Source organism: Scyliorhinus torazame, chromosome 7 (assembly GCF_047496885.1).
Source record: "Scyliorhinus torazame isolate Kashiwa2021f chromosome 7, sScyTor2.1, whole genome shotgun sequence".
NCBI lineage: Eukaryota > Metazoa > Chordata > Chondrichthyes > Carcharhiniformes > Scyliorhinidae > Scyliorhinus > Scyliorhinus torazame.
In genome coordinates, this window is record NC_092713.1 from 291,660,405 (window position 1) to 291,674,427 (window position 14,023).

Consider the following 14,023-nt stretch of genomic DNA (forward strand, 5'->3'; position numbering starts at 1 on the left):
CTACGCAGGATTGCGGAGTACTGTGACTATGGTGAGACCTTGTCAGAAATGTTACGCGACCGTTTGGTTTGCGGAATTAACAATGCAGCCACCCAAAGAAAGTTGTTAGCTGAACCAACATTGACTTTTCAGCAGGTCACTCAAATAGTATTGTCTCGAGAGAGAGAGAGAGAGAGAGAGCGCAGAGCGAGGAGTGCAGGAGCTACAGGGAATGGAGGTGCATGCCTTGGGGTGTAACCCCTTCCATCCGAAAGCGTCCCCCCGCACCCCTGCGGTACCTTGGGCGAGGCGACGTCCGGATCGACGTCAGTGGCCGTCAGACATTCCTCCCTGAAGGGAGCCTTCTCCAGAGCCAATGGATGAGGAGCCATGTCCGTGTCAGACTTGTGAGCACCGACCCCGTCGCTGACGCCAGTCCTGGGGCTAACAGAATTTCTGACAGAAATTGGGGCCAGCCCAGGGGCTGTACCTTCCATTTGGATGAACCTGCGGCGACTACTCCTGAGGATGTGGAGACGGAGGACAACTGCCTGCAGCTGCATTGTGTGGCAGCTCCCCGTGTGGCGGTCAATGGTCACCCGCTTGAGATGGAATTGGACATTGGTGCAGCAGTCTCCGTGATCACCCAGAGAACATTCAACCGCATCAAGCAGGGTATACAGACCCTTACAATAACCGACACGCAGGCCAGGTTGGTCACCTATATGGGGGGAACCATTGGACATTGCAGGAACTACGATGACCCCTGTTGTTTATAAACACCAGGAAGGGCGTTTCTCATTTATCGTGGTGCGCGGCCATGGGCCCAGCCTGTTGGGTCAGGACTGGTTGCGCCATTTGCGGCTGCAGTGGCAGCACATCCTCCAAACAGTTGCTGGACGGTTGACGGAGGTGCTAGGACGGTACCCAGATGTATTCCAGCCAGCTTTGGGGAAAATAAAAGGGGCCGTAGCCCGTATCCAAATCAAACCAGGCGCGCCCGATGCCTTACGCCTTGCTTGAGAAGGTAGAAGGGGAGCTCAGTCGTTTGGAGACTTTGGGTATTATATGGCCAGTCCGTTTCGCTGACTGGGCAGCACCAATTGTACCTGTAATGAAGCCAGATGCCACAGTTCGCTTGTGCGGCTTCTATAAACGTACAGTGAATACGGCTTCCCGGCTCGACCGATATCCAATGCCTCGCATAGAAGATCTCTACGCGAAGCTTGCAGGCGGACTCTCGTTCACGAAATTAGATATGAGTCACGCCTAGCTACAGTTGGAGCTGGGCCCTGCCTCCCGGCCATATGTAACGATTAATACACACCGGGGCCTGTATGAATATACACGGTTGCCCTTTGGGGTATCCTCTGCCTACGCTATTTTTCAACGCATCATGGAGGGCATTTTGAGAGGTTTACCGCATGTCGCTGTCTACTTAGACAACGTTTTGATTACAGTGACGCCAGAGCAGGAACATTTGGGAAATTTGGAAGCTGTCCTTAGACGCTTTTCAGAGGCTCGAGTCCGTTTACGGCGCACAAAGTGCGTCTTTCAGGCAAAGGAAGTAGTCTATCTGGGTTATCGGGTGGACCGCGATGGTTTAGACCCCGTCGCAGAGAAGGTGCGCGTGATTCAACAGGCCCCTGCCCCGACTGACACTTCGCATCTTCATTCTTTTCTCGGCCTCGTAAACTATTACGGGAAGTTCATCCCCAATCTGGCAACTACACTGGCCCCGTTGCACCCTCTGCTAAAGAAGAATCACACCTGGGTTTGGGGTCAGCCGCAAGAAACCGCTTTCCGGCGGGTAAAACAACAATTGTCATCGTCTGGGTTACTAACCCACTGTGATCCTAGAAAGCCTTTGCTCATCACATGTGATGCATCCCCGTATGGTATTGGGGCCGTCCTGTCCCACAAAATGGAGAATGGGGCTGAGCGGCCGATAGTTTTCACCTCCCGCACATTGACTGCAGCGGAAAAGAAATACGCGCAGATCGAGAAGGAAGGCCTGGCGGTGATCTTTGCAGTGAAACGCTTCCACCAGTATGTGTATGGCCGCCACTTCACTATCATGACTGATCATAAGCCTCTGCTGGGACTTTTCCGAGAGGATTAGCCAATATCACCCATTGCTTCCGCACGGATCCAGCGCTGGGCTCTGTTGCTCGCTGCTTACGAGTATTCTCTGGGGCACAAACCAGGAACCCAGATGCCGAAGCACTGAGCCAATTGCCTTTATCAACCGGCCCCATGTCAACCCCCACGACCGGTGAGGTGGTTGCAACCCTAAATCTTATGGACACCTTGCCTGTCACAGCACCACTGATCTGTGAGTGGACCCAGACGGAGCCAGTCCTGTCAAAGGTTCGGCACATAGTCCTGTATGGTGGGCAGCATAGACAGCTCCCAGGCGAGTTGCGGGCATTTTCCTCCAAGCTGTCAGAATTTTAGTGTGGAAGACGGTATCCTCTTGTGGGAGACACGTGTGATTATCCCAGAAAAAGGACAGCGGCTGATACTATGAGACTTGCACAATGGGCATCCGGGTGTGACCAAAATGAATAATGTTGGCTCGGAGTTATGTCTGGTGGCCAGGCCTCGACACTGACATTGAGAAGGTGGCCCAAAACTGCTCCATTTGCCAGGAGCATCAGAAGCTTCCGCCGGCCACGTCCCTACATCACTGGGAACGGCCAGGGCAGCCTTGGGCGCGCTTGCATGTGGATTTCGCCGGCCCTTTTCAAGGATCCATGTTCCTTCTATTAATTGATGCCCTGTCTATATGGTTAGAGGTGCATAAGATGGTAGGCACAACATCCTGCGCAACAATCGAGAAGATGCGTTTGTCTTTCAGTACGCATGGCCTCCCCAAGGTGCTGGTCATGGACAACGGCACTCCGTTCATAAGTGAGGAGTTTGCGAGGTTCATGAAGATGAACGGCATACGCCATATCCGCACCGCCCCATGCCCCCCGGTTTCAAATGGGTTGGCGGAGCGTGCAGTGCAGGCATTCAAACGAGGCCTAAAGAAGCAGTCTTCCGGGTCGATGGACACGAGACTGGCTCATTTTTTGTTTTCATATAGGACCACCCCACATGCGGTAGCTCCCGCGGAACTCCTAATGGACCGGAGACTTCGCACCCGCCTTGGCGTGGTTTTCCTGGACATTGGCACAAAAGTACGCCGCACACAAGGACGGCAGGGACATGGTTTTTCTCGGCATCAGCCGATTTGGCAGTTTGCGCCTGGTGACCCAGTGTTCATTCGGAAACTTTGCTGGTGGTTCCCAGTGGGTCCCTGGCGTAATCTTTCGCAGAACGGGCCCTATCTCTTACCAGGTGCAAGCCCAGGGTCGGCTCCAGCGCAAGCATGTAGACCACGTTCGGTCCAGAAGACCATCCCTTCCAAAGATTCCCCGCCCCCGGAGCTCATTTCTACAGCCACAGAGACCAGACACAGTGGAAAGTATTCCTCACAATCTTCCTCTGGTGCTGCACTCAATGGTCGTTGCAGAACCGCGTGGAGATAGAGACTCCGAGATGACGGAGGCAGCGGACTCCGACACCGAGATGGAGACACAGGATACCTCAGAGGGGGAATCCTCAGGCCCACGGGCCGTGGTTGTACAAGCGTTATGCCGTTCATCACAGAAGCGCCGTTCTCCGTCTCATTACACACCGCCCGATCCAGCGCCTCATGCAAATGGTGTCCGGCCTGCAGCAAAACAAATCTTCGGTGGATTCCTTGGACTTTGCGGGGGAGGGACATTATAACCTGCCTGCCTACCACTGGCTGGGGACTAATGGCAATCCCACAATCCTTTGGGAGTATGAGCTTCCCCAATTAGGGGGCGGAGAAATCATTAGCAGATTCCCTGCATAAATAAAGCTGGCCAGTTTGGAACCGGCTACAGGAGAGTGAGCAGCAAGGGAGTTGCTGCTGAAGTTGTGTATATATATATGTTATTGTAAATAAATGTTATTTCTTTCTATCCTTCAAATCATGCTGGATTCTTCGTGGCCCTCACAAAACCCTTTAACCTGTTTTTTAATCAAATATAAATCTATCTCTTTCTTGAAACCATTTAATGACTCAGATTCTACCTCACTATGGGGCAGCGAGTTCCACAAATTCACCACCCTCTGCGAGAAGTAGATCCTCCTCATCTCAGTTCTAAATCTCCGTCTCTCAACCTACGTCCATGGCCTCTCATTCCAGGTTGCTCCACAAGGGGGAACATTTAGTCTTTGTTTACTTTATCAATTCCATTAAAAATTTTATACACCTCAATCAGATGCCTTCTCATCCTTCTAAACTCCAGCGAGTATAACCCCAAACTGTTTCATTTCTCCTCAAACGGTAATCCCTTCATCCCCGGAATCAATCTGGTGAACCTCCACTGAACTGCTTTCAATGCCACCACACCCTTCCTCAAATAAGGAGACCAAAGCTGGACACATTACTCCAGATGTGGTCTCACCAACACCCTATACAATTGCAACAACACTTCTCTACTTTTATACTCCAGTCCTTTTGCAATAAATGCTAACATTCCATTTGCCTTTGTTATTACACACTGTACCTGCATCCCGACTTTCTGTGATTCATGAACAAAGGCACCCAGATCCCTCTGCCCAGACGCATCTTGAATCTGCTTTCCATTTCGATAATAAGTTGCCTTTCTATTTTTTCGGTCAAAATGAATAACCTCACACTTATCTATATTAAACTCCATCTGCCAAATTTTGGCCCAATTTCCTAGCCTATCTATATTGTTGCATCTCTTCTGTTATACCTTCTTCTCTTGCTCATAACTATTTCTCACGAAACACATGTCATAGCTACTATATTTATTTTTATTTGTCTTAACTGTTCTCCACAATTACTTCACTCAAATGGCCTTTTTAAAAAGTTTCTTTCTCTAAGATGCTTCTTTTATACATACATTTGTATATGGTGGTAGCATGGCCCCTTTAAGGGGGCGGGTCTGGCGACCCATGTGACTGGCTCAGGGCCCCCCATGCAAATCCTGGCTAATAGAGAGTAAGCACGGGGCCATGGGAACTAGTACGCAATGTGGACCCCAGAGCCGGAGAGATAAGACCTTCGGGCCGGAAAGTGGAGCTGAGTCCACAAAAGATCAGCCATGATCTCATTGAATGGCGGAGCAGGCTCGAGGGGCCAGATGGCCTACTCCTGCTCCTAGTTCTTATGTTAACCTTTGTCTTTTAGTAATAAACCCCATTGTTGCTACTGGAAGCCTCCAGTGTGTTGTCTCAAGCCATCATATTAGCAACAAGGTAAAAGGATCAATTGTAGCCCTGCGGTACTTCGTGAGTCAAGAGGGGAAGAAATAACTTTTTTAAAAGACCAATGAGACCCAAAACATAAGGAAAAATGCCTGATATTGGTAATCTAAGAGGCTGAAGATTGGAGCCAGTATATTGAATGGCTCCGCTGTTGCTTCACCGCAAACGAGATCATTGGGTAGAAAAACAGAAGGCGATATTTGACAGTTTTTGGGCCTCAAACGTATAATTTGATAAGGAACCTTACGTCCCTGGAGGTACTCGACTCAAAGACCTTTGACCAATTAGTCCTGAGAGTCCTGAAACAAGTTCTTTGATACGTGTTAGAGGATATTGATCAGCACATAATACAGGGTTGATAGTTGTTTTGAAATCCCCACATATTCGCACTGAACCTTCCTTCTTTAAGGCAGGAATGGTTGTGGTTGTCCAATCACTGGTGGTAACAGGCTCAATGACTCCAATCTTCAGTAACCTCTTGCGTTCTTCTTCCACTTTAAGTCAAATGACATAGGGTACGGTGCGTGCTTGCAACTTAGGCACTGCCTTTACCTTCAGTTTCACTTTGACCACAGTCATGAATCTAAGTGACTCCACAAATACCTGCACATGAGTTCTCAGAAGTGGTTAAAGATCATTCATAGAATCAACAAGTTGGTTCAGACAGCCCAGTTTAGCTTAATCTTCCTGATGTGTTGGGTGTTCTGGATCACATACAGGTCACCAACACTTGAAGTAGTGCAACACTATTTTATTAAAAGGTTAACTATTTAAACATACTTGAACTGTGGGTAAATACGATACCAGCTTTAACTAAAGACCTTTCCCTTGTCCTCACCAGTTGATGCACTCAGCACATGGTGAATGTCTGTGTTGCAGGCTGTGAGCTTTGTGCTCCTAGCTAGCTACTACTCGAATGAGCGGGAACTCTGATGTCCCCTGTCTTTATAGTGCGTGTGCTCTCATTGGTGATTGACTGTGGTGTTGTGTATGTTGATTGGTCCCAGTGTGTGTCCATCAGTGTGTGTCTACACCATGATATACTGATGTATATTATGACACTTCCTCAACCAAGATTTCCCAAACAATGCTGCAAGGTTTCCTTGAACAATGTGAAGAGGCAACTCCACTTTCTGCTTGTTAACATCCATAGTCACCTTTATGAGGCCCTTCAGCGGCACAACCTCCTCGGCATATGTCCTCAAGACCACATCAGATGGTTGTAATGGCAGATACTTTTCTGACGATATAATCGATTCAGGTATAAATGGTACTGCAGCGCCCATATTCACTTTCATATTATTAGTATTCCCAATCAATTCTGGGTAGACCCAAAATTGTTGCTGGTCTCCTGTACTACTAGAATGCTGAGCTTACATTCCTTAAGCATTTTGGTACTCGGTGAGTCTTTAGTTCTATCCCTTAACTGGTAAACCGCCCCAGTCGACTTTGCAGTATTTTTCTTGCTCCACTTCTTTTGTGCTGATGAAGGTTGTCATGACCAACATGCCTTGGTACTGTGACCGACTTTGTCACAATCTTTGCATTTGTTCTCTTCGCCCCAACAATCTCCAGCAACATGTCCCACTTGGTTGCAGCGATGACATAGTAGGTTCTTGGCTGACCTGTTTCACAGACTCTATGGACTTTACCTCAAACTCCAATCAGTGAAGATTCTCTCATAGCAAGCTCCATAGATGTTGCAATCATTTGCAGAATTTAGGGTGAATGAATCTTCATTCAACAATTTCCTGTGGGTGGCCTCATTCCTGAGGACACAAATTAATCGGTCGTGAAGTGTATAATCCAAAGTCTGGCCAAATTCACAGTACTTTACTAGAATTGTGAAATGTTTTTCCCTTCTACCTGTGCACGATGGTAAGTGTATTGAAAACTGCTATCTTCCATTTGAAGTAAGCCCATTGTAACCCGCAGTTGTCTGATAGCATTTGTTTGTAAAAACTCTTTTACCTGCACTAGTGGCTGTTGTGATTGACCGGATGATTCACTGACATCCTGCTATAAACTGTATGGCCGGGATTCTCCGAGCCCACGCCGGCTCAGAGAATCGGAGATGATGCTTAGACGGCCTGCGACGCCGGTCCGACACCGAGACTCCGGCAACCGGAGAATTGCTGCCAGCAGCACACACGCGGTTGACGCGGCGCCGGTCGGTGAAAGACGCCCCGCGTGCTGATTCTCCGCAGTCGACCGGCTGAGTTCCTGCCGCCGTGGATCTAACATGGTTCCATCTGGCGGGAGATTGGACCCGCTGCCGCGGTGGCCGTCCTGGTGGGGGGTGAAGGGATCAGACTCCGAGGGGGGGGGCCTCTATGGCGGTCAGGCCCGCGATCGGGGGCCACCAATCGACGGGCGTGCATGATCCGGGGGGGGGCCTACCTTCTCCGCACTGGCCCGCTGTGTGGCTCCGCCATGTTGCACAGCGCCGGCGCGCAAGTGGCCGCTGGGCACATGCGCGGACTCGCGGTCGGCCGCTGCGCACAGCGCGGACACATGAAATGAAATGAAAATCGCTTATTGTCACAAGTAGGCTTCAATGAAGTTACTGTGAAAAGCCCCTAGTCGCCACATTCCGGCGCCTGTTCGGGGAGGCTGTTACGGGAATTGAACCGTGCTGCTGGCCTGCCTTGGTCTGCTTTCAAAGCCAGCGATTTAGCCCTGTGCTAAATAGCCCCTAACCATGGCGTGCAGTGCAGGGCCTCGTACAGCAGCGCAGAGCACTCCAACGCTGTGCTGACCCCCTGTGGGCAATAGAATCACTGGGCCAAGTGGCCCTTTGATGCTGGCGTAAAACACTCCGGTGTTCACACCGGCATCAACACTTAACCGCGTTTTCAGAGAATCCCCGCCAGTGTGTCCAAGTATTTACTTGAGTTATTTTTATTTGCCACAACAATGATTTCGCCCTGGAAGCCGATTATATTTTTCCCGACCTCACTCCCGATGGTAAAGGGGCCTGGATCTCCATCGATGATTTCTTCTTCTGGCTCACAAAATCATTGTCGACAGTTGTTTTCCTCCCTTTTTTGTTTATGGTCCAGTTTGTTGTCACCAGTTTCCCTTTTGATATGTTCTTTGTTGTCGCCACAAAGAGAGAGAGTCAGAGGTGGCACACATCGTATAGCATTACGCAAAGGGCTTTATTTACTTTGTAAAAAATGAATTTAAAATGCCCAATTCTTTTTTTTTCCAATTAAGGGGGCAATTTCGCGTGGCCAATCCATCTACCCTGCACATCTTTGGGTTGTGGGGGTGAGACCCACGCAGACACGGGGAGAATGTGCAAACTCCACATGGACAATGACCCGGGGCCGGGATCAAACCTGGGTCCTTCATTTACAAGTTGCTGCTCAAATTGGGCACGAAGGTGAACTTGACAAATGCCCCCAAATACTTTGATAAAGTAATTGTATAACATGTGACATTACACCAGCCAATGGTGTTCCTCTGATACATAACACATCCTTTAGTGCCTTTACGTATGCAGTCCTTGGCCTTTCAATAACAAATCCCATTGTTACTAATGGAAGCCTCCAGAGAGTTGTCTCAAGTCACCACTTACCTAAATTAATTTTATCTCCCAAAACAGTTGTTTATGTCAAATTTCAGACTGTCCTGATCAGATCGAGTCATACATTCACTTTAAATGTAGATTGAGTTGCTCCCTGGTATTTTGCTCTTTGTACTAACACTGAATTCATTAGACTTGGAACAATGGTAGAGGACTTTGCTGGCATATTGAATAATATTAGCCCCTTACAGAAAAACAATCAATCCTCGATTCAGTAATCATTTACACTGACAACGCAAACAAAATGCAATAACAGAGTTCAGCTCTGTAAGGATTAGAGGCTCTTTCACACTCTCTGTTCCAGGATACGTTTTAGACGTAAAAACAGAAGCCTACTTGTGACAATAAGCGATTTTCATTTCAAAATGCTTGGAATGCACGGGTGCCGACATCTATGGAATGGAAAGAATTGGTTTATCGTTTCAGGTTAATGGCCTTGCCATGTGGAAGAGAATTTCTTAAAATGGGTGTTCCTGGAAGAGAAGTAGCAATGAATTAAACAAGAAAAAACAAGCAAAATAAAAGCAGGTTCCGATTGACTTGAAACACTAACTCTGCCTATCATCCTGATCTGCTGAATCTTTCCAACATTTTCTGTTATTATTTTTGATTCAGGCAGCAGCACTGTTTTTGATACATTTCAGTCATACTCACTATAATCTTTCTATTCTCCCTCTGTTCTGATGCATGCCACAATTGTGTCATACATCTCCCTGCAGCATTATTCTCTTAACACGTATAATGGATTAATGGATTCCTATTTCTATGCGATACAATTATGGTCACAGAAAATTTGAATCAGTGAAATCTTTTAAGATTTCACCCTGGGGTATACCCATTTATAGCTTGATATCTGCATCACCAGGATAAAAGGGTGCATTGCCTTTTTGTTTTCTTTGCCAATTAGGCTTTACCAGAACAGACACGTCATTAATCTGGTTACTTATTGCAAATTGTTCCTTTTAGCACGGCAACAAGACTGCATTTTGAGATGTGTTGGATAATTTCAAAATCAGCCAACCACTTAAACCTGAGGCAAATCTATGTCAAACTAAATTGAAGTCTTTTAATTCGCCATCAATTGTTGAGTGTAAATCTCTTCTCCATTATCTTTACACCAACTGTAATGATGCCACTAAACCCGACTGATGGATCGTTATACAAAGTTTTGCAATCAGCTAGCTTGTCTGCACATCCACTTTTTTGCTCACTCCAGTTTGACATGTCGCGTTCGAATGTCGAACATGAAATTTTAATCTGAGATAATCCCGACTGGGTCCCCTCAGATTAATTATTAATCATTCAGAGACTAGCCCAATTCAGATCCTTCAGACTTGCCATTTTTCTGATAACTTTGTTAGCTTCCTTTTTAAGCTATTGAGCTCTCTGTGATCCACAGCCAATTTGCAGTAGCTACATGGAGAGGAATGCATACCATAATAATAGCACACTGCAAAAGCAATTTGGTTAACTGAGAATTTCCAACAGTAGCTTGTACCCTGAACAAACACTTTTCAAAGAAAGATTTAGTGGCAGCGGTGACATCTCCCAAATACAGTTAAACACGTGGTGGTTTTAAGACCATAAGACATAGGAGCGGAAGTAAGGCCATTCGGCCCATCAAGTCCACTCCACCATTCAATCATGGCTGATTTCATCTCCATTTACCCGCTCTCTCTCCATAGCCCTTAATTCCTCGAGAAATCAAGAATTTAAAGAATTTTGCTGTCTCCCTGTGAGCCATTAATCTTGAGCCACCCTTTCAACAATATCTCTCAACTCAAACTAACTTGCAAATAACTTTCCCTCACTGTGGTGCTGGGTTTGAGAAACTGCACCTCTCTCCCTTCTCCTGCAATCGTGTTTAGGAATCTCGGCCTCTCCAATTCAGAAACAAAATCAGTTTACTCATTCTGAGGTTGAGAAAACACTTGCTGTTGTGGGAATTATGCAAGGGAGTGTGAAAAGAACACAACTTTTTATTGAATCTGACACAAAGGTTTTCTGAAGGGTTTATTTTCCTTCGTGTTGTTTTGCAATTTATTTTTTTCCCCTCTTTTACTAAATCTGTTCTTATGTGGTGAACTTGCTGCATTGTATTTTTCTCAGCAGCGCGTAGATTGCTGAGGTCGTCACCACCACCACTTCACAATTAATCAAGGCCCAATCGGTTTGACCATGGCCTGTTTCATCTTTCATTAACTGGAGACCAGTTGGGTTCTTGATCTCCACTAATGCTGCAGAATGAGAGTTGGAGGAAAACGTGATATTAATACATTTTACCTGTGTTTGTTTACAGGCCCTCCAGTTAATGTCACATGCAATATATTTATCAACAGTTTTGGCTCAATAGCAGAAACCACCATGGTAAGTGCTCCTCAAATCCTTATATTAACAAAGATGTGAATTTTTTATATTTTAAGTAGTATAATAGAACTTGTTGAGCTCAGATTTCAGGGTTGCTCTTTTGTAATCCCATAGCATGGGGCTTGTGGATATTAGAGGTAAGACTTATTTCTGAGGAGGAATGAATGCTGACAATATAAATTTAATTGCTCAACACACAGGGTGGTGAATGTGCGGTTGCTCAGAAATCCAATAGAGGCTGACTGTCAATAAATTCAAGAGGGATTTTCACAGGTACTGTCAAAAGAAACAATTGAAAGTTGCAGGGAATTAAGTACAAAACAAAAGTAAAATACCTCGGATTCTGGAATTCTGAAATATAAACAGAAACTGCTGGGAACATCCAGCAGATCAAGTGGCATTGTGGAGCCAGGAACAAATCAATGTTTAGGTCAATAACCTTCAGACAGCACAGTGGGCTAAATAGCTGGCTTGTAAAGCGGAACAAGGCCAGCAGCACGAGTTCAATTCCCACACCAGCCTCCCCGAACAGGCGCCGAAATGTGGCGACTAGGGCCTTTCCACAGTAACTTCATTTGAAGCCTACTTGTGACAATAAGCGATTTTCATTTCATTTCAAATGGTCAGAGATTAAGTATATTTGATATGACTTGAACGGTAGAACTTGGAAGAGGGTACTTTCCAATCCTATGCAAATTTACTATGCAAATGAATGCTAATTAAATTGTGAGAACTCACAGCTTTGCAGAATGTGCTTTCTGATGATTTAATTGCATTGCTGCTTTGTTAATTACATTCCCATTCCACCCGCCCTCTGCCCCCACTGCACTGCCAAGGGATGACCTGAGGATTGCCCCACACTGTGTAAATAGGCCTGTGCCTGCAGTAGCCAGAAGCTTGTCACAGCAACAAGGCAGGGCTGGGGGTGTTCGCAGTAGCCCAGCTATCGCCCATCCCACTCGTCATTCCTACCCCATCCCCCTGTGGAGAGGAGTCTGAAGATTATTGCTGCAAAGGTTCACCTTGTGATAGGGCTCAGTAAGCCAGGAAAATCAACATTTGGGGAAAACGTCTACCAAGAACAATTCAAAGAGCACATTGCTTTCCAGCTGCTGCACTCCGGCAGCAACCCAGTGGCCCGATCTCGGCAGCTCGGAGGACTTGCAAGCCTGTGAGCTGTCAAAGTAGAAAATCCACACTTTATTCAAGTGGAACGTTGAGTGCTGTGAGGAGAAAAAAGTGATTGTTTGGATGTGCCTTGCATTTGAATGTGTGGCAGCAGTTTCCAGGTCAGCTGGTCCAACAGAGTATTTCTTCCTTTTGTACAATTAATCCTTTCAAGTGATTAGTCTAATGTGCAGAGCTTTTGATCTCCACATGTAAAAGGAAATTGTGGTGTGAGGGTAATTCTAGCAGTTGGATGATGAGCAATGTACTTGCTCAGTGCTCTTGTTCCCAGGCATGCCTAAGGCAGAACGTACTGACAGTGTGTGACGAATCCTCCAAGATTTGTTGCTATTTTCTTACTCAACCTCAGGCAGAGAAAAATCTTCAAGGTTTCCTGTCTCATTAGTTATGTTGTCTTTCAATCTTCTGGAAAATGGCATCTATCCAGCACATTTTGGATTCAAAGGCAATAACTCTGCAGATTTTATTAACAGTTTGCCTACAGATTGTGTGACTAATCCTAAAATGGGCAGGATTTTATAACATATACAAAGCCCCAAAGGTTTAGTGAATCTAAGATAGCCCTTTTAAATCTTACAGCTGCTTGAGAATTTGATATCCTGATTTTACCCATGTATTGTCTTTGGATATCAAATGGTCAGTGGTGATCTAACAAGTGTGTTTTCTTTACACGATTGTGTTGCTTTGCTTTTACCTCAAGGTATGGCTCCATGAATTATTCCTTTTCTTACAGCTTTTCAAAAAATATAAATCTTGATTTTTGTTCTCACCATCTTTAATTTTATTTCTGGGCACAATTTATCGGAAAAATTTAATTTTTGGCGTGATTGGCGGGGCGGTTTCTCAACGGTCAAGCTGGCGAGATCACGGCCCGCATTTAACGACACTTAATGCCGGAAATCAGCCTCATGAGCTTCTCGCCATCACTGGCTATTAGCGAACATAGCCGTGACATTCAGGAGGGAACGTTATTAACATTCCAGTGAATGAAATATCCATGTGGAGGAGTACCAAAGGCTACGGGTGCTAGAGATGATGCCGACAATGTGTGGCGCAGAGGCCAACACTGCAAGGGTGGCGACCACAGTGGAAAACCTGGAGCATGAGAACAGTGACTTGAGTAGTGGTGTCCAAGGCATGGCTCAGTCTATGACGGCCATGGCTGAGGGCCTCGACATCATGTCCCAGTCGATGAGGGGCATACCCCAGATGCTGCTAGACATTGCCGAGGCACTGAAGAGCATGGCCCAGTAAGTGAGGACCCTTGCTGAGGGCATCAATACCATGGTGCAAACAATGGGGAGCCGCCAGGACTGGCAGAACCAGATAACTCAGAGACCTCTAGAGCTCACTCCAGTTACCCTTCCATCCCAGGGAGTCCCCCAGAACCCTATGGGCATCTTCAGGGAGGACGAAGCACTGGAGGGCAACCCTGGGCCTGCCACCAAGGAGACGTTGACGGCCTCCTGCTCTTCTGAATCCTCCCCTCCTTGTCGTGTTGGGTGTTCCGATACACAAATGATCCAACACGGTTGCAGATGGGACAACTCTGTTTTATTGTCTTAAACAATAACAACTAAT

The 14,023-nt window shown here is 46.6% G+C and overlaps 1 protein-coding gene across 3 annotated transcripts in view; it reads left to right on the plus strand.

The window, feature by feature from the left end:
* Window positions 1-14,023, plus strand: part of LOC140427091 (glycine receptor subunit alphaZ1) — a 212,357-nt gene that overhangs the window by 56,713 nt on the left and 141,621 nt on the right. For all 3 annotated transcript variants that reach the window (XM_072512600.1, XM_072512601.1, XM_072512599.1), the window contains exon 3: window positions 11,187-11,254. In XM_072512600.1, the coding sequence (XP_072368701.1) occupies window positions 11,187-11,254 (68 nt within the window). The remainder of the gene's footprint in view (window positions 1-11,186; window positions 11,255-14,023) is intronic.